The following is a 26,358-nucleotide window of genomic DNA, read 5'->3' on the forward strand; positions in this document are numbered from 1 at the left end:
TCCGGTTTTCACACTTTTATTGTAAAGCTCGGGAATAATTACACGGGTCTTTCATTGACAGCTCAGCAAACAAACCGGAAACGAACCGAACCGGAGGGGGTAGGGGCGGTGCCTGCGCATGCTCGCGGCGAGGGGGGAGGTCAGAGAAAGAGAAAGACAGAAAGAGACAGAAATCATTACAAATCAACGGGATTGTGCTCGCAGCGCCAGGGATGGGGATGGAGTGGGGGCGGGGCGGGGGCCCTTCCCGGGAGGAGCGAGGCGGTGGGAAGTGGCACGAACCAAGAGAAACACGACCCCAAAGTGGGCACCCGACGCGCCCAAAACCCCCCTCCCCGACCCCCCTCCCCGACACACGAGAGAGACACAGCCCCCCTCCCCACTCAGATAACCCGAGGAGACACAGTCTCCCCCTCCCCATGGGCAGACATACCCGCCCGGAACCCATGGGCGAGACACAGTCCCCCCTCCCAGAGAAGTCCCGCATGGAGACGCCCCCTAAGAGACCTTCTCACAGCCAACACAAGCCCTCCCAACGCCCGGAGACAACCCCTACCCAGGGAAGAAATGGCTCCAGAGGCCCCGCCCTCGGGAGAGAGAGGTATCCCAGAGCCCCTAGGAGAAAAGACAACTCAGAGATGCCCAGCCTCATCCCAAAGTGCTGCAGGGCAAAGACACCCCCCATGGGAGAGATGGGGGGAGGGCCAGAAACATCCCTTTTCGGGCGCATCAGAGATAGCTCCCTTCCCTGGGAAGAAAGTTGGCCCAAGACTGACTTGTCTCAAGTGCTCCCAGGAACCCTGGGAGAAAAACAGGCTCCCCAAGAGCCTGAGTAGGGAGGGAGACATGCTCCCATGGCCCCCAGCAGGAATACAAGTCCCCCAGAGACTCCCAAGGGGAGACATAGGGGCTAGGGAGCCCCCAGAGGTCAGGGCTGCCCAGAGACACTCCCTGCCCCATGAGATGCTTCAGGGACTCTAGGAGAGAAATTTGTCCCCATATATTCTTCCTCTACCAAGAGATATGCTCTGAAGTAGGGGGATGGGGACCAACTAGGTCCCCTCTAGGAAGACACTAACTGGGTCAGGCTGGGTTTGAGGGAGGTCTTCTCTGGCCAAATGTCGCCTATTTGTACATAAAACTGTACCGCGACACAAGGCATTGGGGAGGGGCTTCACAGACCTAGGACCAACCTAGTCCCCAGTGCTGTCACCCATCCCCTGCCCACCTTTGGTTTCACCTCTTGAGTGCCCAGGTGGTAACAGACTCAGAACCCTGACCCCAACCAGGGGGCCGGGGCTCTGCCTTGGTCTGTGGGAAGGACTTCTGTGTGCTTCTCAGCCCTCCCAGCCATCTGGGCTACCCCCTTCCTTCTGGCTTCTCCATTGTGCAAAATGCTCCTCTGCCCTTCCACTCAGTGCTCAGGAGTCTCCAAGGCCAGGGCAGGGGACCAGGCCTCAGAGGCTTCCAACAGGAGTCCACTGACCTGAGGAATGCCTCTTGTCTGGACGACCCTCTCCACCAAGCAAACAGGCCTCATACAATCTTTTTTCCTGAATCCAGAATTCCAGGACCCAGGACAGCCCTCGAGGCCTCAGCCCCACCAAATGGGCACCTCATGCTACCAACTCTACCACTATTGCACCTGCCCCGTTTGTGCAGGGGAAAGGGGCTGTCTCTTTAACAAGCCCCCAGCCCACTTTCTGGGCCTCCCCCAGGGAAAGGAGCCTTTGGCCAACCCCTAGACCTGGCTGCTGCCACCCCAGCCCACTCTACCCACTACCCTCCATAGAAGGGCTGTGGAAGCCAGGGCCACCAGCCTAACAATGCTCTCCTTCCCAGCACTGTTACCCCAAACCAAGTGAGGGGTAAGGGGGACAGAGAATAGGGTGATTCTATAGCCCCCTGGCTTTTCTGGGGTGGGGTCTCTGGAGTTACAGGAGTAAAGACCCCAGCAGCACAGCTCCCAAAGGCACCAGACGACCCAGCAGCCTGTACCCTCCCCTCCCACACTTGGGCCACCCCTGCCCCAAGCTTAGACTAAGTCAAGCAAGGGCCATACCCCTGAGTCTCCAGCCTCCCAGCCTGGGCCCCTGGGAAGCCGGAGAGGTATGGGCCAAGGCAGTGGGGGTTTCTGGAAGGAAGAGGGGCTGAGGCTTTGAGATGGCCACAGTGGGAGATGGGGGCTCTGCAGGATGCCACTCACACCCTGGCCCCCTGAGGTGAAGAAAAGAACCCCACCTCATCATGGCTGACTGGGCTTCTCTGCCCCCCAATCTCCCCTCCCCCTCCCTCATGGGACCTCTGACCTTGGTGAAGGGAAGCCCAACTGGAAGAAGGGGGCCTGGAGCCCAGGGTGCCCTGAGGCAGCCCTTCCCACCCCCTGAGATCAAGGCAATGGTGGTTTTACAGGCTGACGGGTCAGTCATGGCAGGGGCTGGGGGTTGAGGGGCAGGGAGGGGGCAGGGTGCAGGCCCCCCCACATTGGAGGCAGCTACCAGCCACCCCCTGAGCAAACCTTCCTGCTCCCAACTCACCCAACCAGGCCAGAGGCACAGTCATCCCACCCCTGTCCAGCTGCCCCCCCACAGCCTCAGGGCCCCTCTGTGATGCTCATCTGGATGTGGGAGGCCAGCCTGAGCGGGGATCCCCCCCCCAGGGCACAGCGCAACAGTTCCAAAAAAATAGAGATTTGTATTTTTTAAAAAAAATTAAATAAAAGCCCAGCTCTGCTGATAGGCGAATGTTACCCCCATCCCCACCCCCACCCACCCGTTGTTTCCCTGGCCTGCACCCCATCCCACCACGGCCCAGGGGTATTTACAACATGGAACAATAGAGGCCTGGGGGGGGGCACTGCGGCAGGGAGGAGGGGCACAGGGCAGGTCCCCCCCCCAGAGGGGTCCCCCTAGACAACACAACATCAACGAGAAAAGTTGCAAATCAGGCAGAAATGGGGACATCATTCCAAGGTCCTTATATACAGACACTGCATGACCAGTAGGGAAGTAGGGAGCTCAGATGGGACCAGGCATGGACATGTGGTAGGTAGGTGGGCCAGCCCAGGAGCAGTACTGGAAGACAAGGCCTCCGCCCTACTCCACCCCTCCCCATCCCACCTTTGGTAACAAAAGCCCTTCAGGGAGCCCCTGGTGGTCAAGAGTTTCCTCTGGAAGTTCCAAGGGCGAGGGGCTCCCCAGTTCAGCCCTGTTTCAGGGCTGAAATGGGGCATGCTATCCCCACCCTGGTTGGTCATGTGGGAAACTATGAGTTAAAAGTGTGCTGCCCACCCTTGACTCCACCGTCTGCCCAAAGAGAGGGGGTACTCCCTAGAAGTTGAGAGAAGGGAGCCCAGTTACTGTAGAGGAGCCCTCATGGGCATCAGCTGGGAGGAGCCCCATAAAGGGGAAGAAGAGGCTCCTGGGAGCTGGGGGATGGAAATGAGGGAGAGGACTTGGACCCTGCTTGGGGGAAGGGCCAGTGTGGTCAAGAGGCCAGTACTCCCCCACACTGGGGGGCCCTGGCCGTGGAGTCCACACTGGAGGGGTCAAGAGTGGGGGCCCTGGAATGGGCCCATCTGGGAGCTGGCCGGCGGCTAGGGGAGGAGTAGCCAGCCGGCCAGAAGGGGGCTCACAGGTAGATCTCGCGCTTGGCCGTCTGGGCAGATGCCGGTGTGGCTGAGGGTGGGAAGTCCGAGGTCTGGGTCAGGGGGATTTCCTCCAAGGTGGCCGAGTCCTTGCAGGAATCATGGCTACTGTGGGAGAAGGCACTGTAGGAGGGCAGGAGGCGCACGGGGGCCGTTTTGGTGTTCCGGTCTTCCGGGGGGCTGGGGCTGCCGGCGCCCGCAGGCTCCTGCCCTCCTCGGTCCTGGTAAGGCACGAAGGTGGAGAGTTTGAGGGCGCTGCTCTTGGTCCGGCGGCTGGGAGATGACTGGCCAGGCATCCAGCATGTGTCAGAGTGGCCAAACTCGCTGCACTCCCGGGTACACGTGCCCGTCATGGCAACATCAGGCAGAGGGCGGAGGTCTGCAGGAGAGAGCAGGGAGGACAGTCATCGGGCATGGCGCCTGGAAAAGATCTGCTCCATGGTCTCCCACTGGTATCTACACAGGGGTGTGGGACTCTTCCTGCCCACTGAGCTCACAGGCACACATCCTTCAAATAGACACACACCCTCCCACTCTCCACCAAAAGCCCACTGTGCACATAGCCCTCTCAGATGCACACATGCACACACACAAAAACCTATCCTTAAATAGACACGTTCCTTCAATAGACACGTTTCTTCTAGTCTCACCCACCCTCCCGTGCTTTTCTCACACACCCACCAAATCTGCCCTCAGACAGGTGCACAAACACACAACTCATCTGCACACTTTGTCATCTGTCTCCAGACAGGTTTAAACATGCAATTCTACCCCCTGGTGTTTGGAGGAAACCCCCATCCTCATTTAAGAACTCACCAGACTCCTCTCATATCTCTCTCTCTCTCTCTCTCTCTCTCACACACACACACACACACACAGTCTGATAGGCATGGACACACAAATCTGTTGCATTGGACAACTCTGTCCTCAAACAAAGATGGGCACATACCTTCCTTCTAAGGCTCCTCAGACCTCCTGTGCTCCCACTTATCTTGGAAGCCCCCTCTGCCCAGCACTGGAGGCCTTGCTTTAAAGCCAGGGGGAGGGGATGAGCTTCTATGCAAGATGTTCATACACAAACACACACTCATACACCCACAAGCACACTCATGCAGCCCCTGCCCACCTCACTCCAGCCCCCCTTGCCAACCACCACCCCTGGCCTTTCCCCGGCTCCCTGCCCAGAAGAACACCCACGGGAACAGGAGTTGGCCGCCTGACATCAGCAGTAGCCGGTGCGGTTGCTGGGCAGCAGGGATCTCCATGGGAACGGTTGGGCCATGAGCACTTCCTGTCACAGCTGCCCCTATCCCGCCCTCACTCTGGGATAGCACCAGGCAGTGACCCACCCTTAGGGACATAACTAAGCAGCACTGCCTGGGGCAGTGCTCCCCTGGCACCACCCACCCTGGCTTGGCCTCTAGCCAGGGCAAGGTGAGGAGGGACAGCTCCGTTGTTAACCCTCAATGTGCCAATCTTCAGGGCAGAGTTAGGGGACCCAGTGTGGCACGGAGCACTGGTGGGCGGGGCTGGGTGCTGGGCAGAGTCCCACAGACCCCAGACCCCAGAGCAGCTCCCACATACCTGGCACTCTGCCTCAGGGCCTGCTCCGGCCAGCCGTCTCTGCGCGGGCACAAAAAGGACGAGACGGGCATGAGATCACACATGGAGGGGCAGGGGTGGGGCAAAGGGCCCTCTGAGACCTAGGGCCAAGGAGATGTCGACAGGGCCCTCTGACTGAGGGGTGGGGAGTGGAAGTTTTCATCTTTTGGAAAGGGGTGATTTTGGATTGAAGGAGAGGATGAGAACCAAGGTCAACTCCAAGTTAAGAGTCTCGCCACCCCAAGGGCTAGCTTATTCAGGCTCCCCATCTTCACAGCTGCCAAGGACGCCTTCATGCACACACAGCCATGCACATACACATGCACAGCGCACACATGTTCTGACAGTACACATCATCCATCTCCACACTGACCTCTGCTCAGGCCCACACCTCCCTTCCATCACCAAACCCCTCCCAGACAGTCTTTCCCCTCCCAGACCTCCCTGCAGCTCTTCCTCAGCCAGTTTCTCCCACTTCTCTCTCCAGGGGGTCATCCTATAATTTTCTGAGCTCCTTACAGCATTTGGGTTCCACTCTCTATTCTCAAGGACCTCCCGCCTTATTAGGGGGCTACCATTTGCCTTTAAGATTTCCTCACCGTTACCTGAGCCTTCTGGCCACTGTTCTCAGGGTCCCTGTTCCCAGGGAGTCAGTGAAAGGTAGTGCTGAATGCAAGGGCTCTGGTCTCAGAGAAACCTGAATGTGTATCCCTCCCAGGTCTGCTGCTTCCTAGATGTATGAATTTGGGCAAGTGACTTAACCTCTCTGAGCCTCAGATTCTTCCACTGTAAAGTGGGCACAATAAAGTTCTCAGATCAGAGAGTGGTTGTGAGGAGTAAACGAATATATACCTGAAAGCACTCAGCACGGTGATTACTATTGAACACACAAGAAGAACTCAATAAATGGAGGATATTTTTAAGGTCTTGTCACCATTCTCAGGCTTCTACTCATTCCTGGGGTGCCTCGACCATGCCGACGCTCCTCACCATTCTCAGGGTGCTCCATCTCTCCTATGCTGCCATCGGGGGTGGTGCGTTCATAGTGATCCTCAGGCAGTGCCAGGGGACCAAGTCGGGGCCCCGAGGATGACTTGCTGGATGGTGTCTCAGATTCCTCCAGGCCACTATCATAGTAACTGTGCTGGGATGGGTCCTGCAGCTCCTGAGCCTGGCTGGTGGCCGAGAAGGTGACACGACGGTGAGGTAACTGCAGGAAGAGAGAGTGTCACTGCTGGCTGCCAGCACCACACCAGGCCCCAGCCCCAGCAAAGCCCCCTCAGGCCTCAGCAGCAACCAAGAAGTCCCAGCCCAGAGCACAGCATAGACCCCAGAAAGCAGAGGCTCCAGTAGAGGACTGCTCCTCAATTCTAGGATAGCTCCCAGAACAGCCAAGTCCACACAAAGAAAGTCCCACATAGCTCAGGCCTCAGTGTTATTATAGCCCCCAGGCCACTCTAGTCACTCTGTCCAGCATGACTACTTGTTACAGCACAGCCCTTCTAGTTCTGGTTTAGCTCCCCGATACAGGCACAGTCTCCCTTTAATTTCAGAACAGTCCCTGATAAGAGTAGAGCCCAACACCAGAACAGCACAACTCCAGCCAATTCCCCAAATGCCAGCATGGCTTCTAAACACCAGCACAACCTCAAGCTTCCAGAACAGCTTCCTAAAAGCAGTACTTCTAACTCCCAAACAGCTCTCCAATGCAGGAATAGTCCCCTAATTTCCCAAGAGCACCTTCCAGACTCCAGCTCCTCACCTGTCTCACTGCTCTGTTACTCCCATGGCCTCCATCCGAATGAGGTGCCAACTCTTTCTCATCCTGTTCCTCATCCCTGGTTTGAGTGCTGAGGCCACCTCAGGACTCCCTGCTGAGTACCACCCACCACCCCCAGCCTCACCTCATTCCCCTCCAGAGAGACCTGGGAGTGGAAAGGGGTAGAAGGGAACTGGAGAGGGAGCCTGAGAACAAGCCAGGGCACCTGGGGTGGGGGAGCAGAACAGTGGAAACTCCCCAGTCCTCCAGATCATCAAACAGAATACTGACTGTAGAGGGCAGGGCCCTGAAAGGAGACTGGCATGGGGGAGGGAATGGCATCCATCAGAAATTAGGCAAGTTGGCCTCAAAAGGAGACTCCTTCTAGGAAATAGGAAGGAGAACCTAGGAGGGGCCTCTGGCTTGGTGGAGTTAGACTTGGAGCTTAGACTGGGTGCTGGGGTTCAGGAGAGTGGAGCAGTGGCAGGCTGCTTCCAGCCAGCAACCCCCATCTGCCTGCCATGGGTTAACGATCAGCCCAGGAACCTGGCAACCTCAGCCTGGCACTTGGCACAATCAGCCAGCCACCCAAACACCCACCTGGGATTTACCACTGGTTTTCCGGAAACCAGAAATTAGGAGTGTTGAAGGCACAGACCCAGGTTCCCTGGAGGCCAGGTGGGAGCAGCAGGGCCCAGGCCCTGCCACTGACCCTCCAGACTCCTTGAATCCTCCCTGCGTTGGCAGCACTTTGGCTTTACTCTCTAGCCCTCAGTGGGAGGTTGTGAGGATGACCAGAGGAAGTGGTCCCAGGTCTGCAGACCTCCCTCCTGATTCCCCCTCCCACACATCTCCAGCAGGCGCTGGGTTGGGGAGGCTATCAGGACAAGGAACTATGGCACCGATGGGAAGGTGGCCCAGAACTGCCCCACCTTGGGAACCTATACTGTGATCCTCAACACTGAAAAATTTGGGCGATGAGAGATGAGGCTCCCAGAATTAACATGCACATTTGGGGTTGGGGTTATAAAGGAGCAAAGTCCTCCAGGAAAGTTCTGGAAGGCACAGGACAGCGTGGTTGTGGGTGTTTCCTCTTTTCAGTTTTCTTTTAAGACTTTGATTAGCAGCTCTCCCTCCCTGTAGTGCTCACATCTGGTAATGGAGGGCTTCAGTTCTGCCCACCAGGCAAGTCACCTGAGCTCTTTTCCTATGATGTTTTTCTGTAAAATGGAGGGTTGGGTTGTATTCAACAAAATATTTCCTATAATTCTATGACTATCAAAGGCATCAAAGCCTGGAACTGAATCTAACTCCAGTTCTGATGTTTGAGGCACTTGTTGGATCATTCTAATTAGCTGCCCCTTCTGACCCTTCAGATTCAACAGGTCTGAAACCGAATTATTTTTCTTCAATCAGCCTCCACAGAGACAATGATCTCATCATCATTCCATTACCCACACTCAGAAGGCAGACCTCCATCCATCTGGGAATCCTGGCAGCTCCCCACATCCCATATCCATATTGGCCTTGAATCCAGGGGGTCCTTTCTCCCTAAATTCCTCCAAGTCCACCCATCACCCCCATTGCCACCCTCTTAGTTCAAACCTTAGAATTTTGACTTTGGACCTTCACCTCTGCTCCTCTTTAAGTTCCAGTGAGTTTTCTAAACTCAGTTCATCTAAAAAAATGCCTGAGCTTTCAGGGACCTCCATTTTCTTTGGCAAGGCATCCATGTCCTCCACAACCTACCGTGCTTTCAATCTCATCTCTCAGCTCTCTCCTGCACCCTCCACTCCAGCCCAAACACTCCCCTCTCTGGCCTCTCCCTGCCTCCAGTGTAGTCATGCTCACTCCTGCCTCAGGAGTTTGCTCACAGGGTACCACAGGCAAGGGGATGGGACCGTCTCGCCCAAGTCCTGGCTCATGGTTGACAAGTTGGTTCAGAATTCACAATCTCTTCCCGGAAGCCCATACCATGCTCCTCAAAAAAAGGGAAAGGCACTCTGGTCAGATAAATTCAGGAAACTCAAGAGCTGAGTTTAACCCTTTTTCTCCTTCTTGCATGGTTTGCAGAGCCTTTAATAGGTTAATGATAGTGAATCTCTTACTACCAATCACGGACCCTTTTTAAAATAGCACATGGATAATGGGAAATTCTGGAAATCAGATTTTCTGATGTTTTGTGTGAATTTTGGTCCAATCACTAACTAGTTTTCACTTCTGAAAAATGAAGAATAAGAGGATCTAACTGCTCATATCAGTCATGAGGACTAAATGAACTTAGGTACCTGCACTTAACCTAGTAAGGCCTCAAAAAATGGGAGTGAATAGCAGCAATCGAAGTAGTTTCTTGGAACAAGTTGGGAATAGATTTACTTTGGAACTTCTCACTTGACATGATTCATTTCACTTGTGTCTTGGGCTACAAGTACAACCATTTTTTCATCAGAGTCAACACACAGTAGGAGCTCGGCCCATGGTGGTTTGTTTTTGTTTTTTCAGTTCTGGGGACTGAACCTGAAGCCTTGCACATGCTTGGCAAGGGCTTTACCACTGAGCTACATCCCCATCCTAGCATATATGTTTTGTTTTGTTTTTTGGTACCATATCCTTGTGCATGCAAGGAAAGCACTCTACCAACTGAGCTATATCCCAGCCCCTGGCCTATATTTTGATGATGACAACAGGTGGTATGGTTTGTTGAAATGTTGGAAGAATATATTCGGTGTGGCTCTTTGGATGGATTTGGTTGAGATGGAGCCGATAAGGGAAAAATCCCTCAGACCTGGGAAAGAAATGAAAGAACTAGGGAAATGGGGAAAAGAAGCAGAGGTTACAAGGCCAGAAATGGAAGAGAAAGAATGGGAGTTGCTGGAGGTCATGCTATAAATATTTAATTTGCCCAAAAGAAATATGATTCAGTCACATCTCACTTCCCCACTCCTCCAAAGTCCTTAAGAGTTTTTATTTTGGAGGTATCCTAGGGCATCAGGGAGTTTGTGGATGGTATCAAGGAGAAAGCAGGCGCCTTGGACCTCCTGGGAGTGTCTTGAGCCTCTTCGGTCACCATGGAGATAGGTTGCCTCTGGCCTCAGAGACTCCCTCAGGACCTGAGGCCCCTCACCCACACTTTAGCCTCCCTTAGGCACAACCAAGGACAGGACAAATCAAGGACAGGGCAGACCTAGGAGAGCAAGAAGTGAGAGATGGAGAGAGAGAGAGTGAGGGCCAGCAGCCCTGCTGGTCAGAGCAAGGAGCTGAAGGAAGCACCCAAGAGTGGAGGGGCAGAGCAGGTCACTGCAAAGACTCAAGAAGTCCCTTGCCTCTCCCTGGGCCCTCCCTCCCTACAGCCCAGGCCCTGATCACAGTGGGGAGACACAGGGCAGGGCTAGCTAATTGTTGGGTGTAGGTGGTGTCATGATGAAGAGGCTGGGAAAGGGACTTGGGGGAAGATCTTGGCCCTGAGGGAGGGTGACTGGTGTAATAAAGAGGTTCTCTGGCGTCACCAAAGGCAAGCAGGCTGCTTGCTACACCACAGGTGGTCTGGTCTGAGGTCTGTTGAGCTTCTCAATTGGACAGTCTGGAAAAATTAAGTCTTGGACCATGGAGACAGCGCAAGACTTGCGTGCATCTCTACCTACCCTTATTTGGAGAAGGGTATCATTCTTAGGAAGAAGGTCTGAAGCATGGGGCAAGGGAACAGGCTACCAGATGCCTCTATTTGAAGGCTATTCAGGAGGGAACTTTCCCTAGACATGGATATGGGTGTGGGGTGGGTAGGGGGATGGTATGCTAAGATAGGGTTGCAGTAGAATAGGCAAGTCTAAGCTGTGGGAAGGGGTAAAGAGGAGGGATGGGGAAATTGAGGCAGGACCTGAGGACCAAGGGCTGCTTCCAGTCTCTCTCGCTTCTTCTCTCAGTTCCAGGAAAATAAGAAACCAAAACTCCAAAAATAGAGAACTTTATTGTCAGGGACAAGTATATAGGGCTGGGGTAGGGGATATGGGGCCCAGCCCCAGGTGAGGAAGAGGTTAATACATAGTACACAGAGAAGGCACAAGTTGGGAGGACCCCCTCCATAGCAGATTCCCCATCTGGTTCCCAACCAGGACCCTAGATCTCCCTGTTTCCCCTCCAGAAAAGCACCTATGGCTGGTCTCAGAGACCCAGGTTTGGAATAGACATTTCCCCAATTTTCCTGACCCCCTTTCCAAACCCTTCTGTTCACCTGCCCATCAGCCCCAGCAGCTGGTCCAGCATCCAGGGATCTGACAAGTCACAGGCCTCTCCCCAGTGGGGAGGGGGCAGGGAGGAGACCATAGAGCATGCCCTCCCTTGGTTTCCACTCAGCCTAACCCCCATGCCTAGGTGAGGCAGCAAGGTCATTAAGGCCCCAGTGTCTCCAGATCTGAGGTCCCACCTCCCACTATGGCTCAGGCTGGCCCCCAGGTGGACTAGTGAATGCGGCAGGAATGCTACACCTGCTGTCATTCCCACACCTCGGTCCAGATGGCCCCGACATAGGGGTGGGGTGGGGGCCGGGGCGTGGTGAGCCGAAAGGGCTGGCCTACCTGCTTGCTGGGGTATTTGGGGGGGTTGGTGCGGTAGCTGTAGTCGGAGTACTGCTCAGAGCCCGTGGACGTGGTGTCCCCGGTGCCCACAAATGTGTTTGCAGGCGGCAGGTCCTGCACCACTTGGTGCTTCTTGGAGGCCGAGGGTGACTGGGGCTGCAGCTGGATGGAAGGCAGTGGGGAGTTAGAACGGTAGTGGCGGCCCAGGTCAGGGCTACCTGGTGGGTAGTTGAGGGGCAGGTGGATGCGGGGACTGTCCCCAGGGGCGTCACTCATCAAGTTGAACTTGAGGGACTTCTGCAATCCGGCCTCATCTTCGTCCTCCACTGGCTTCACAGGTTTCGGGGACTTGCTCTTCTTGCCCTTGCTCTTGTTTCCCTTGGAGGCTTTGCCGCTGGGCTTGGGGGCATACAGGTCCTTGGTCTCTTTCTTACCAGCCTGATAGCCACTCTTGGCCTCCCGCTGCCGGCAGTAGCGCACAAGCACTGCCAGGGCTATGAGCAAGGCCACAGCCACGACACCAGCCACCACACCAAAGAGGATATTGCCACGCTGCTTGGAGCGCTCATATTCTGGGTCCCCAGCAATGTCGATATCCAGCGGTGTGTCCAGGCTGTGACCCAGTAGGGTCTCTAGCAGTGTGCGGTTGGCTAAGGTCTCATTGACATAAAGATGGACCAAGGCTGTGCCGTAGCGTGGAGGCTTGCCACGGTCACTGACCTTCACCACAAGGCGGTGCAGCCCGTGGTGGCGCCGCTCAATCTCCTTCTCCAGGGTGATGGCACCTGAATTTGGCCCGATCTGGAAGAGTCCATAAGGGTTGCCACCAGCAATGCTGTAGGTCAGCTCAGCGTTGACACCAGAGTCAATGTCCTCGGCTGTCACCTGGCTGACCGTCTCACCAAGACGTGTCTGGGGGGTGAGCAGCCGATGGGAAGTGTTGGAGGGGGCAGTAATAAAGGGTGCGTTGTCATTCTCATCTAGTACATTGATGGTGACGCCAACGTAAGCTGAGCGAGGTGGGACGCCGCCGTCCACCGCCTTCAGCTGGAAGGTGTAGGTGCTCTGCTGCTCTCGGTCAAAGCTCAGGCTGGACAGGATGGTGCCTGTGCCGTTCTGGATAACAAAGTCACCATTGTCTTGCTCCACTGAGAGCTGCACCCGGGCATTCTCCCCCTTGTCCCCATCGATGACAGTCACCATGCCCACTGGACTCAGCGCTGGCATGTTCTCCATCACTGAGAAGTTGTAGCCACTCAGCATAAATTTGGGGTCATTATCATTGCAGTCCAGCACATTGACGAGGACGGTGGCTGTGCCCTGGAGGCTGGGGCTGCCCCGGTCAGCTGCCACTACTTTCAACTCATAGCTGTCTCTCTGTTCCCGATCAAGGGATGTCTTCACCCGGATTTCTCCATTCTCAGGTGAGATGGTGAAGAGGCCCTGGGCAGCCGGCTCAGGCTCCAGAGAGTAAACCAGCTCTGCATTAGAGCCGGAGTCAGCATCGCTGGCAGTGACCTCAGCCACCACTTCACCAGGCTTGTTGTTTTCTGGAAAGGCCACCTCCGTGATGCTCTGGGTGAAGACAGGGGCATTGTCATTGACATCCACCACCTGCACCTTGAGGGAGTTAGTGCTAGAGAGAGGGGGGTTGCCAGAGTCCACAGCAACAATTTCAATGGTGTAGTCTTTGACCTTCTCGTAATCAAGTGGGGTGGTGGTCTGCAGGAAGTACTTCTTCTTGCTGTCACTGCCCGTCTCACTGGCTTGGCGAAGTTGGAAGGGCACGTCACCTGCTACCACACAGGTGACAGCTGCATTCTCTCCCTCATCTCGGTCAGATACCTGTACCAGAGCCACGGCTGTCTCCTCCGCCACATCCTCTGAGATGTTAGCCATCCCATCTTGGTGGGTCACCAGTCCTATGCCTCGGATCTCAATGGTGGGAGCATTGTCATTCATGTCCTTCACAGTCACAACCACTTGGGCACGGGCACTCTTGGGGTTGGCGCCTCGGTCCTTGGCAAGCACAGAGAAGCGCAGAGTGCTCAGGTCCTCACGGTCCACGGGTCCCTGAACAGTGATGAGTCCAGTGTTCCTGTCTAGTCGCAGAAGTCGCCTCACAACTTCAGGTGCCTGGTGGAACGTGTAATCGATCTCTGCATTGGCGCCTTGATCTGAATCATTAGCTTTCACCTGTAGGGTAGGAGCAAAAAACAAGGAGAACAGATTGGGTTAGACCAGGGATAGCAAGTTCAGGGGTACATGTGTGCTGCCAAAGTCCTTTCCAATGATCATGGCAAACACAACGAATCTGACTTAGTGCCCTTTCCAAAAGTGGCATGTGTACAACCTTTTCCCCAGCCCTGGCATTTTGGCAGACATTACTAACCTCTTTTCCTGAAGAGCCCAGATGCAGCCTGCAAATCCTCAATAGTGACACAAACCGCCAGTAGAGATGGTCCATGGCAGAATTAAACTCCTTCTCATTCCTCTACTGGTCCACCCAAATATGGGGGTTAGGATCTAACCAGCAACACTTTCATCCAATTAAAGTGGCTCCTAACCAACTGCTGAGATGGAAAGGTGTGTGGGTAGTAGAGATGGTGTGCATACATGCACAAACACGTGTATGATTGTGAGCTGTGTGTGATTATGTGTAACCATGAGAAGGGGTGTGTGTGTGTGTGTGTGTGTGTGTGTGTGTGTGTGTGTGTATGCAAGAGTGGAGAACCACATGCCCACCTGGAGGTTACAGGTGAGGGAATTTCTTCTGAAAGCAGCCAGGTAGTGATGTGGGTCAGAGGGAGCCTGCCAGGCCAGGCCCAGCCACTGCTCTGTTAAACTGGGGAAACCTGTTTCAGCAGTTCCTTCGACTGCTGGCTGGTGCTGGCAAGGCCCCAATGTGAGGAATCCGGCCTGAGCCTGCGGCCAGGAGGGAGGGGTTGGTGCAGGCCACAGAGCCTGCTGGCAGCGGGCTGGGCTCCCAGCATCAAACAATGAACTGTCTGTCCCTTTGCAGTGGGCACGCCCTCCCACGCCAACGCCGACGCGCACTGGGTCCAAGTCTATACAAACACGGGCAGGAATGGGACAAAAAGAACCAGGTGGAACTGGCCATGAGGTACCACTTCTCGAGTGAAACATGAGGGTTAGGGTTAGGTCACCGCCAGACCAAAGTAATGGCAGGGCAGGGTGCAGAGGGGGATAGGCATAACTTGGTAGACTCTCTAAAACAGAAGTCTTGGGTTCAAATCCTAGCTCTATCACATCTCAAATAACTACGTAACCTTGGGCCAATTATTGAACTTCCCCAAACCTTAGTCTACAAATGTGTAAGATGGGGATTAATCATGGAATTGATTTCACTGTGGAATATTAAGTGAGATGATACATGTCAAAATGTCAACACTGCCTGATACATGGAGAGTGCTCCCTAAATATTCTTTTTTCTTTTTGTCCATCAGCCTGTCTATCTGTCCGTCTATCCTCCTTTCTGTCTCTGCAAAACCAGTTGCTAATACCATGCGGGGCACTGCAGGTAGTGGGATCTCAAGCCACTGCTTGTCTGGCCTTCTTGCCCTTGGAAGGGACTCATACCATACCTGCTAGGGCTTTTATTACAGAGGTTCCCAGCTACCCTGCTGCCTGCTCCAATCTCTGAGAGCCCAATCCTACCAGTTTCTCCTACTGCAGACCTCAGTCTTATCTGTCACCAACTATGTGATTATGCGCCCCACTGTCTCCCTGTCTCTAGATTGGTGGCTCAGCTCCTTATCTGTCTCCTGCCATCTGTCTCTGTCTGTGACTCTTGACTTCTGTCTGCCTCCTGTCCCTGCTAAGTTCTGATCCTGCCTCTTTCCTATCACCTGTTCTCTCCCATCCTCTCTTTTTAGCTTGTCCACCTCTCAGCTGACCCTCTGTCCTGCTTTTCTGCTGTATCTTGCTGGGAGGATGTAAAGCTATTAACATGCATAGGCTATAAAAATCCACACTGTGGGACATGAGCCATGGTGGGCTCTGAATCTATCAGCTATGACATCAGGCAAGTTTCTTAATCTCTGTGAGCTCAGATTCCCATCTGTAAAATGGGGATATGCTCACTTACCCTGTACTGTAAGAATTAAATTATATAATACACATGGTGTGTTTAGAACAGAGCCTGGCGCTTAGGCTATTATTATTCACCATTCCCACTGTCTGTCTCCCTTTTCTTTTTCATCCTCCTGTCCAGATTCCAGTCCACTAGTTCCAAAAAAAGATGAAACTCCCACCACCCACTTCAGCACGGGGACCTAGGATGAGGGTCTCCTGGGCTGGGTGATGGGCTCCAGGGCAGCTGAGCCCTCCTCAGCTCCCTCTCATCAAACAGACAGCTTCAGCCCGTGGAGAAGAAAAAAGGAGCTGGGCTGGCAGGAGGCCAGTGCCGAGATGACAGCAGGAGATACGCCCACCTGTCTGCAGGGACGCTTTCTTTGCTCCCTCCCAGGTCCCAGCCCCACCAAGCTGCCCAGCCCCTGGGGCAGTTCCCATGGAGAGGGGTGCTGAGAACTTCCATGAAGGGAACTGACCCCCTGCCTACTGTGCCAAACACCCCACACCCATGGGTGCCCCATGTCCAGGGGCAGAAGCGAGTATACAAATACCCCTGTATGACTTTTCAGAACTTGGAGGGAGTATCTGACTTAAATGATCTCATTGGACTCCGTCAGGGAGGGGTGCAGTGAGACTGTATCCCCAGTTTCAGGAAAATCCCACCTGATTAAAGGGCACCTGCTCCTGTTTGGGAAGGTTCTACCTGATAAAAAGCAGCCCTTTTGTTCCACCTTAGCATCCCTTGCAAGGGGAGAAGGCTCTCCTTGACTTGAGGGGGAGTTTCATTTTCCAGAGTTTCTAACTCACATCTGCCTTGGAGAGGGGTAGGCACTGTTCAGATGTGATGTCACTTAACAGCTTGATAGAGAAAAATAAAATCACCAGTTGGGTGATGGGAGGGTCTCACCTGACTAGGGATGGAAGAAGAAATCTAGACACAGCATTCTGACATTTTTATCCCCTAAGTGAAAGGAGTTCTCAGCTGGTTGGGGTGGGCTCCCATTTTTAAAAGTGGGTCACCCTGACAGGAAGACAGAGGGGGTCTCTCACCTGAATGACCGAGTGGCCTATGGGACTATTCTCAGACAGCTCGGCCTCATAGGAGGGCCGCTCGAACTTGGGAGCGTTGTCATTGGTGTCAAGCACAGTGACACGCAGCAGGGCACTGCTGGCACGTGGGGGACTGCCACCATCCTGAACCTTAATGGTGAGGTCGTAGGAATCCCAGCGTTCGCGGTCCAGGTTGCCCATCACGATGAGCTGTGGCTGCTTCTCCTCCTGGTCCTCGGCCACCTGCAGCCCAAACAGCTCCTGGGCCTCAGGCCCAGCCTGAAGCTCATAGGATGCCACGCCATTGGGGCCAGCATCACGGTCTGAAGCCAGTGGAATAGGGAAGAGCGAACCGATGTTGGTATTCTCAGGGATGGCCAGAGTGATGACTGGTGAGGCGAAGTTGGGTGTGTTGTCATTGATGTCCTGTACCTCTATCTGGCCCTCTAGCAGCCGGGGACTGCCGTTCTGCACGAGGTCTGTGATAGACACCTCAAACTCCAGGATGCAGGGCTCACCAGGGAGCTGGTTCTGGCATTCACGAAGCCCCTCACGGTCAATGGAGGTCTCAGTGGTGAAAATATCACCCGTCTTGCCATCCACTCGAAGGTATGGGGCACCTACCTCTAGTTTGTACAGGTGGCCCACATCTGGAAAGCCATAGTCGGCTGCGAGGCTCCCAATGAGGGTGTTGGGTGGCTGTTCCTCTGGTACCTTGTATACTACCCGAGTGGCGTGGCCTGTGGATGGAGCCAATAGGAGCAGCAGTGCCAGCAGCAAGGGGGGCAGCAGCAATCGCTGCCCCCCAGGGCCCGGGCTGGGCCTCAGGGACCCCATCCTGGCAGGCTCTAGAATCAGGAGGGCTGCAAGGAAAAGAGGCAAAATGGAAGCTGCTCTAAAGGACTGCCCAGAGCCAGACTCCCGCTGACCCCCTTCCACCTACACACTCTTCTCCCACAAGGAGATTCAATCCCAGCCCCAAAACCCAGTTCCAGAAGCCAGAGTCCAGAACCCTCAGTTCTACCCACAGCTGGGTGTAGCAGCTGTGCCTGGCCCAGCTGGAGGATCCTGTAAGAGGCCTGGCAGGCCTAGAGTAGCTCCCGCCCATGGAACGCCCTTACCCACCTGATGTTCCCTGGGTCCCGGCCCTCCCTCCCTCTTTCCCTCCCTGTTCTCTGCTTTGCCCAACACCTCCTTCTCACCAGCATCCTGCCTTAGTCACCCATGGTAATTACCCTGATACTGAGATACCGAGAGAGCAAGTGGTTAGGCTTTGGGCACCCCCCAACTGGATCACCCCTTCCCACCTATGTAGTAGGAAAGAGATGCAGGTACTCTCTAGATGACCCAGTTTCTGGGGTCATTTACTGCCCATACTAGAGCTACTCAGGTTGTCTGGAGGGAGAGGGGAACACATCTCATTTCTCTCTTCTGAGATGCCACATCAATAATAAGTATATGAAGTGTGACAGGTCCAATTCCCTTTTCCTGACAATAATCACCCACAGCACCCCTACAAGGGTCCAACTTGAATCAGACACTAACCAAGACTTGTAAAAATGGCTAGGGTGAAGAATAGGTGTTAGCCCTCTCCAAATTCCCCCACAAACATGTGTCTAGGAGCATTTGTGTTTGTGTGTGTACACAAACACATATGCATGTGAACAGTTCCTAGGGCTCTCATTTCTGCCTCTTTCCACGGGCAGGTGCACAAAGAGAATAGAGGTCAAGATTGGGGTCACAGGGCTGAATGGCCCTCAAATTGGCATTGGGAGCTGCCCTGACCTGTCCTTTGTAACTGAAGTCCAGCAGGTCTAACTGGGACAGAGCTTCAGTGACACCACCAGACTATCCCTGGCCCCTTCCCACCCCCACTCTGGGTGATCATCTGGCTCCTGTTTGACCCCTATCCCTACACAGGTCCAGCTCTGACTGTACACCTGGCCTCTCCTCCTCCTCCTCTCTAACTGGTCCAGCCCCACCTCACACCTTCTTCTCCCTGCCCACCCCAGCTAGCCAATCACAAGCTGCATTCCCATCACCACTATCACCCTCTTCTTTCACCCATCTCTCCACCCCCTCCACTTCAAGGCCATCCATTTGCTGACCCCAGTCAGACCTGTCAGCTGCTGGCCGGGTTGTGACTGCGCTCCTCTGCAACAAAATCACGGTGAGCCTCTCCTCTACTCAAATCCAAAGTCTCTAACAGCATTTCTGTGGAGGGTTCAGGCTCAGTCTCCTTTCCCCACTTCCCCTCAGCATACCTGGAAGACCCGCTCTACTTCTGGAATTCCCACCCCAGGCCTATTGATGACCACACCCACCCCACTGAAGGCAGGTTCTGGCCCCCCTAGGAAGCCTTCCCAGGCCTTTCCAATCCACAGTGACCTCTCCTTCCTCCAACTCACAGCCACTTATTGTCTGCTCCAATCCTAAAGCAATGAATCATAGGCTGCCTTGGACACCGCCCGCCTGTGTTGTTCTCTCTCCTGGCAGACACCAAGCATCCTGAAGGAAGGGGTAGAACTTTGTATACTCACTCCCTCAACCCCCACCCATGCGGCTTTTCGAAGCCAGGCCCAGAATAGGTGCTCATTCATGTATTCAACGAATGCTTATTGGGCACTTATAATGTGTCAGCCTCTATCCTTGGCACAACAGTAAAGACTGGCCCAGTCTACCATGACAATGGTTCTAGCAAGAACTACCTGTCAGTTTTGTTGGGCTGTCTTTCTGTACCCATTTGGCATATGTTAGACAGCAGTGGGGAGAATAGTTGTTTTCCGAAGGCAAACCTCAGCTCCCCACTTCCTTTTTTTTTGTTGTTGTTGGTGGTGGTGGTACCAGGGATTAAACCCAGGGACACTCAACTACTGAGCCACATCACCATCTCTTTTTAAAATTTTGAGACAGGGTCTCGCTAAATTGCTGAGGCTAGTTTTGAACCAGCAATCCTCCTGAGTCACTGAGATTACAGGCATGCATCACTGTGATGCCAGGCTGCCCACTTCCTGTTTATGTGACCTGGAACAAATTATTTAGAGCCTCAGTTTTCTTATCTGAAAATAGTAAAGATACTGCCTATTTCCTGGAAGGGGGGCAGTTTGAGAAAATATAGACTGACTACCTAACCCAATGTAAGTACTTAATAAATGGTCTCTGGAAGTACTCAGCACAATTGTAGTTATGTCCTTCTTTGAAAAACTTGCTAACCTCTGTCACAAGACAGTAAGCAGAGTGGGAGAGTCTCTACTTTGCTTACTTCAACATCTTCAGCGCAGTCATAACTGGGCCAGCAGCTGACAGGTCTGACTGGCACACAGTAGGCTCTCAATAAATAGTTTTCCAGGGACTGGTTATTTTTACTCAATGACTATCTGCTAATCCTGGAGCACTTGCTGCGTGATCACTGGTTGTTTAGTTGCCAGCTTGCATATGATTCCCCGATTCCCCTTCTCCACCTAGGGGGCAGAGGAGACTCTCAGCACATGCTCCTTGAATGCATGGTTCCTTACACATTTCAAACACTTCACCTCTTCTGGGGAGACTTCCCTAAACACAAGCCCCTCCTCAGTAGCTCCTCAGCATTAAAGTACTCAATGTGTGTGAGGTCATTATCAAATTAGTGTCTATGTTTATTCTCAGCTACAATCTTAATCTCTTTAAAGGAAGGAGGAGTTTATCTGATGCTCCATTTGGATCTGCCCTCCAGCCACATCCCCTTCATCTGCATGGACCTTGGCAAAGAGTTCATCTTATCATTTCAAGTCCCAACCCAAATCCATCCCCAAGGGACTGACTCCAAAGAACCCCCTTCTCTTTTGGGTGCCTTCACCTGGCCACCACCCTCCTCCACATACACAACATGGGATAACTGTGCAACCCTATTTTCTGTGTAAGCGTTGGCAGGTTAGGGGTTAGATGGGATGCCCACGGGAATGACCCTGAACCTTGCAGAAAAGAGAAATTTAACAGTAACTGCCTGCCTGTACTCCCCCTCTCCAGATCAAGGTTATTTAACCATTCAGGCAAACCTCAGTCTTCAACTTGGGACTTCCTCCCCATCTCAGGGTCAAATACCTGAGACCTCTTAGGTAGTCCCCCCTCCCCCGCCACCCCACTATTTCTCTCACCCTTAGAGGATCCCTTACTTCCAGTTGGCAGAGATAGAGTCCAGAGGGATTACAGTATTCGGCTTCCAAGTTAGAACCAGGAGAACCACAGGGTAAAATGCAAGACAGGGAAAGCTTGGGGTCAATGTGCAGGGGTGTTCCTGAGATTCAGGAAGAGTAGGGGAATAAGGGCCTGGAGTGAGTCTTCCCCAGACTGGACGCAAGAGTTGGGAGTGGTGAATTCTGGGAGAGAAGCAGAACCTCTCAAGGTTGAAGCACCAGGAGAGTTCTTTCAAAATAAGTATTATCTGGCCCCACCCTTAGGAATTTTGATTGGAAGGTGGGACAGGGAGAAACCCCCAAGGCAATTGTGATGCAAAGGTCCCAGACAATCTGGGAACAACTCTGGGATACAATAGATCCACTGAGTTGAGAAACAGAACACTGGGGGTGTCTATAGCTCAGTGGTCAAGAGCTTGCCTGGCCCGACCATGTCCTGGGTTCCATCCCCAGCATCAAAAAAGAAAGAAAAAGCCTGAGGCCATACAAACTCTCTCATCACCACACCACCATCATTGCGCACCACCACCCCAGCAGGCAAGGTTTCACTAAGGCACGGCTAAGCGTTTCACACACAGGATCTCATTTAATCCCCCCACCCTCTGAAACAGATAATATTCATTATTACAGCCCTGTCCCCGTATTACAAGTCAAATTGAGACTCAAAAATACATTAATCGTCTTAGGCCAGAGAAACAGTATGAGGAAGAGCTCGGATGTGAGAAACAGGGCTTCTTCAAATACCAGAGTCTGGAGGAAAGGCTGGATTCAGGAAGGGAATCAACATTAATCCCTAAGACTGGAAAGGGATGTTTGTTGTGTTACCCTCACCTCCACCCCAGCACACAGGAACCTCAGCCCTGTAGCCAACACTGCCCACCATCAGGACAGAAAGGGAAGAGGAGGCTAGCCTTCTAGGATTGAACCCAGGCCTCCCAGGCTGTTGTGGCTCATTCAAAGGTCCATCAGGATATAGAAAGCCATGTGACTTTCCCTTCCTGGGAAGGGCAGGAACAGCAGTTAAATGGCCCTTACTCATCCCTGCCCCCACCACTTCTGAACTTTGTCCTCTGCAGTTGGTATGGGGAGTCATTAGTCTCAGCGGTGGCCTTTGAAGCCACTGGTGCCTTATCTGCCCTTCCCCAGGCTCTGGCTGCCTTCCTGGGCAGGGGTGCTTTGCATTCACCCAGTGGCATGGGTGTCCAGAGGACTGAGAAGCCAGAGCTTAAGCAGGGACAGACACAGGGACCCATCTCCCTCAGGAGCAGAAGAAACATCAGGGGTATAGGAGCGACGGATGAGGGGACAAGAGTCCAAGGAAAGTCAAGGGGACCTCATCTGTATCCATACCTGGGAAGGGTTGATTACAGAGGTTCACCTGAAACCTTCATTTCCAGAGTTTTTGCTGCATGCTATGACCAGAGAGCTATGCCAGGTCAGGCTTTGACACCTTGGATGCTCCCTGTCCCCTGCCCCTAGCACTATTAGACAATAACCACTGCTTCCTCAGGCAAACACCAAAGGAACAGAGTGAAGGGTAAGCAAGTGAAGCTGCATGGGGTGGAGCTGTTCAGAGGCCACCCACAGCAAGCAAGGGCATGGCCCTCAGCTCTTTCCCCTCTTCCACCACCCTCCATTAGCTTCTGCAGACTTACAGGCATCTGTTGTTTGGGGCCAGATTGTTTGTTTGAGCCCTCACTTCACACTTCCTAGCTGTGAATTGTCTTTTCTGAACCAGTTTCTATACAATGAAATGGAAATTGGGAGTTATTTGGGAGGATTAAAGGAGATCTGGTGCATCTAAAGTCTATTATAATTGTAAAGGTCAGACATAAAACAGTCTCCCAACTCCAGAATAGAGCAGTTTATTTCCAGCATTGGGCACATAGTAGGTTCTTGTTTGTTCAACGAACAGTTGGCAAATCCTATAAAGGTAAATAAATATAATACATATCTTACTACTGCATCCTTCCACTTGCCACGAGCCCTGGCAGATAGAAGATGCTTAATCTGTTGAACAGAATTGCTCTCTGCAGCACCAACTATCCTTGCTCAGGGCAGGAGCAGCCCTCACCCCATCAGAAGGGCCTCCTCCTTCACTACCTCCCCCTATTCAACCTTCATTCCCTTTTAGGTCTTCCCCGCCTTCGTAGGCCCCCTTCCTGGTCTTTCCACCCCATTCTTCCTAGTAATATTCAATGTCTTTTGGCCAGCTTTTCTGCAGAAGTCATCATAGTAGCAAGGGCTCTGGTAGGAGGACACCAGACCAGCCAGACACCCTTTTCCAGCCCAAGTGCCTTCAGGAATTGGGAACTGGGGATGGAAGGGGGAAGGGGAAAAATAAATGCGGCCAGACCAGAACTGAACCTAGGCCTGCCCTCTACCATCCTGCCTCTGGCCATCTCTGGAAGCCTCTCTTCTCAAGCCTCTTTTCTGGATTCCAGCCCATGCCCTAGTCTAGTTATTACAGGTTTCCATCCCCTCAGACTCCCACGTCAAGAACGAAGGTAACACCCACTCATCCCCACACACACCCAGACCTCAGGGTTCTCACAAACACCTTCTGGCAGCTCCCTAGGACTGACCCAGAGCAGGTGCTGGAAGGCGCCCTGCGTCTTCCGGCACGAAGTCCTGGCCTCTGCTTGCTGGGGCGGCCGGGTCCGCACCGCTAGGGTCAACGGGCGCTCCCAGAACACACCCAGCGTACGGAGTGTCTCCTCCCAGAGGCAGCTGAGCCAGTGTATAGTTGGGGGGCCGCGGCGGCTCCTAGGGTTCGAGTGGCCCCGCCCCCACCCCCGCGGCGCCGGCCTCCTGAAGCCTAAGGCGAGGCCAGGCGAGCGCGCAGCGTAGTGAGAAAGCGCCTAGGCCAGCCGGTCACCTGCGTCCCCCGCCCCCCGGGCGGCCGCGGGGAATCCCTGCTCCTTGGCATCTCCGGCCTCGGCCTAGGGTCCCCCGCAAGCCGGCGCCGCGGCGAGTCGCGCAGCGGGCGCCGGGAGGGGGGCGGGGAGGAAGCCGGCGCCGGAATCACAAAGCCGCGAACCCAGCCGGGCGGGGACACTCTCGTAAAACCGATGCTCTCGCGGCCGGCGGAAAAGGGGCTCTTGCCCTACAGTCAATTCCCAGTGGCCTCAGCATCACCCCCAATCTTTCCTGCCGGAACGAATCGTTGCCCACCACTGCTAGGGAAACTGAGGCCAGAAGTCTGAGCTAGGGTAGCTGGGGGAGGGGGGAACGGGTGCGAGTCCATTTCACCCACCAGTTCTACTCCCGCGCCTGCCACGGTCTCCCTTCTGGCCCCCAGGCCTTTCCCCGACACACGACTGGCCTGCAGCCGGGACCGGGAAGAGGGGGCGCCCTGGTGTGAGACTGACCCAGGTGTGCGGGACCCAGGTGAGCCAGAGACCCAGGTGCCTCGCAGAACTCAGCTAAGTGGTCCGGAAAGGGTCGCAAACAGCGCCTCAGGCTTGCACCTTTTGCAAAAGAATCAAGGGCCTCGGAGCCCGGGGAGGCGTTATGGCGCGGCCAGCCAGGTCCAGCTTGTTCCCGGAATACTCGGCCGGTACGGCCCGGGAGTGGGGGTGGGGGGAGGCGCCCGCCGGGAAGCCGGTCAGTCCGGCCACAGGGCTCCCGCTGTACAGATATTTACAATAACAATGTCGCTATTAAGGTGACAGGGCGCTTGGGTCGGTTTTTCCCCACGGAATCTGGCCTCCGAGGGAGAGGGGCAGAGCTTGTCTGTGTATGCCCCGCAGGGTGTAATGTGACAGTGTTGGTGTAAGGTGTGTGTGACACCCAGTGTTAAGATGTGTGAAGCAGTAGGTTCCGTGTTTGTGACCGTGAGGCGCTGCTGTAGGTGCTTCTTACTGTGTTAGGGTGTGTGCCATCAAGGCGTGTGCTGAGACACTGGGTTGTGTTTGTGTGGGTGCAGGCGGTGGGAGCAAGTGAGACCTGTGCTCTGTGTACCTGTGCTCTGGCCAAGGAGTAGGGAACATAATTTATGTTAGGGTGTGTTCCTTAAAGAAATACGAGGGTGGGGGATTAGGTTTTGAGTGTTCATGTTGAGAACTATGGCACTCCTACACGAGGGCATGGGTTTGTGTTTGTGTGTCTATGTTGCCCAGTGTCACACCCGGTTGTGTTGTTGCTGTCTACGGACACAGGTTGTGTGTCCCTGCTGCTGATCGTGCAGAAGCCGAAGCAGATTCTAAGCTGGTGACGGTGCCCCATTGGGCGCTGGTGTGCGGGAGGTATGTCTGTGTTCACATATGTTCGGATGTATGTATGCGTGTGTATGTCTGGTACGGTCCTCCAGGTGCCCGCGGAGAGCTGGAAGCGGCTGAGTGAGCTGAGCTAGTCGCCCAACAAGTGTGTGTGTGTGTGTGTGTGTGTGTGTGTGTTGGGGATAAGGTTTCTTGCTAGCTTCATCCTCGGGGAGCCCCCCACCAAACTGAGGGCCGCGCGCTTCCCCAAAACCATTTCCATCTCGCGCGCTCCTGGAGTCTTATCCCAGCCGCTCCAAGGCGCGCCCGAGTGCGCGACACCAGGGTTGGGGTCCGGCTCGGTACCCCCTCCCCTCTCTCGGTTTCTTGTAGTGGACCTTGAGGCCAGAGTGCCGGCTGCAACCCCCACTTGGTGTTCCAGCAGCCCCCACCTCGGTCCCCGGGCGCTGGGCATGGACTGGATCCCCCCGGCCTCGCTCCGCTGAGCGCCCCTCCCTCAGCTCCCGCCGGCCATGGCCGCTCCGGGCCCCGAGCCTCTGCCGCCTCCACCGCCTCCGGATCCTTACCCGCCTCGGGGCAGCACCGGCCGCCCGCCCCGCTGTCCATGAGCCGCTGCCGGCCCCGGCCCGGGCTGCGGCTCCGCACGGCTGGGGCTGGCGCTGCGGTTCGGGTTCCGGCTCCGGCTGACTCTGGGCACAGCAGCCCGGCGGCTTCGCGTCCGCGCCGCGCTCCCGCTCCCGGAGTGTGTGAGGCGGCAGCGGCGGCGGCGGCGGCGGTGGCGGAGCCAGCAGCGAGCGGAGCGCACAGCCCGGCCCGCCCCCTCCCTCCCCCTCCCTCCTGGCCCGCCCGCCCGCCTCCCGCCCGCCTCTCCGCACCCCCTCCGGCCGGGAGGTGGAGCTCGGGACTGCTCTGGTCCCGCTGGGAGGGGACCCTGAGCGCCGTTCCCTAAAGCCGGGACCCCCTCCCCATTGCCATCTCCCCATTGCCGGAGGCCTGGGTACATAGGTTTACTCCTCCGCTCTTCGCCTAACACTTATCCCACCCAAGCCTGCATCTAGGACCCCCTCCCGAATTCCCCTCCTTGCCTCACTCAAACACCTGTCCCCCACTCTGCATCCCTGGAAGTCGAGGCCGAGGAAGTATCTCCCCTAGCGCCTTCTTCCCTGGGCACTTCCCCTTCAGATCCACGGTCTTCCCGCCCAGACCCCCGAATCTCCCCTTTTGGCCCTCCCTTTCCACTGCG

The 26,358-nt window shown here is 54.7% G+C and overlaps 1 protein-coding gene across 3 annotated transcripts; it reads right to left on the reverse strand.

The window, feature by feature from the left end:
• Positions 1-25,929, reverse strand: Pcdh1 (protocadherin 1). 3 transcript variants are annotated; one of them, XM_078046938.1, is made up of 6 exons: positions 25,682-25,929; positions 16,724-17,586; positions 11,579-13,774; positions 6,239-6,458; positions 5,231-5,269; positions 3,801-4,025 (listed from the first exon to the last, which is right to left on the reverse strand). In XM_078046938.1, the coding sequence occupies exons 1-5, from the start codon at positions 25,719-25,721 to the stop codon at positions 5,244-5,246; spliced, it is 3,345 nt and encodes a 1,114-aa protein (XP_077903064.1). In that variant the 5' UTR covers positions 25,722-25,929; the 3' UTR covers positions 3,801-4,025; positions 5,231-5,243. The 3 variants fall into 3 exon arrangements, with proteins under 3 accessions (XP_077903061.1, XP_077903067.1, XP_077903064.1); XM_078046935.1 differs by lacking the exon at positions 5,231-5,269 and having other exon boundaries at positions 1-4,025; positions 25,682-25,906; XM_078046941.1 differs by lacking the exons at positions 5,231-5,269; positions 25,682-25,929 and adding an exon at positions 23,481-23,650 and having other exon boundaries at positions 1-4,025.
• Positions 25,930-26,358: the final 429 nt, after the last annotated feature.

The sequence above is a fragment of the Ictidomys tridecemlineatus genome, chromosome 1 (genome assembly GCF_052094955.1).
Source record: "Ictidomys tridecemlineatus isolate mIctTri1 chromosome 1, mIctTri1.hap1, whole genome shotgun sequence".
In the NCBI taxonomy this organism is placed as follows: Eukaryota; Metazoa; Chordata; class Mammalia; order Rodentia; family Sciuridae; genus Ictidomys; species Ictidomys tridecemlineatus.

Coding starts and splice junctions, on each gene's coding strand:
- Pcdh1 (XM_078046935.1), bottom strand. CDS start 25,721: ATGGACAGCGGGGCGGGCGGCCGGTGCTGCCCCGAGGCGG. Junction 6,459..11,578: donor CCAAATACCCCAGCAAGCAG/GTAGGCCAGCCC, acceptor CTCTTCCTGCAG/TTACCTCACCGTCGTGTCAC. Junction 4,026..6,238: donor GATGGAGCACCCTGAGAATG/GTGAGGAGCGTC, acceptor TCTCTCCTGCAG/ACCTCCGCCCTCTGCCTGAT.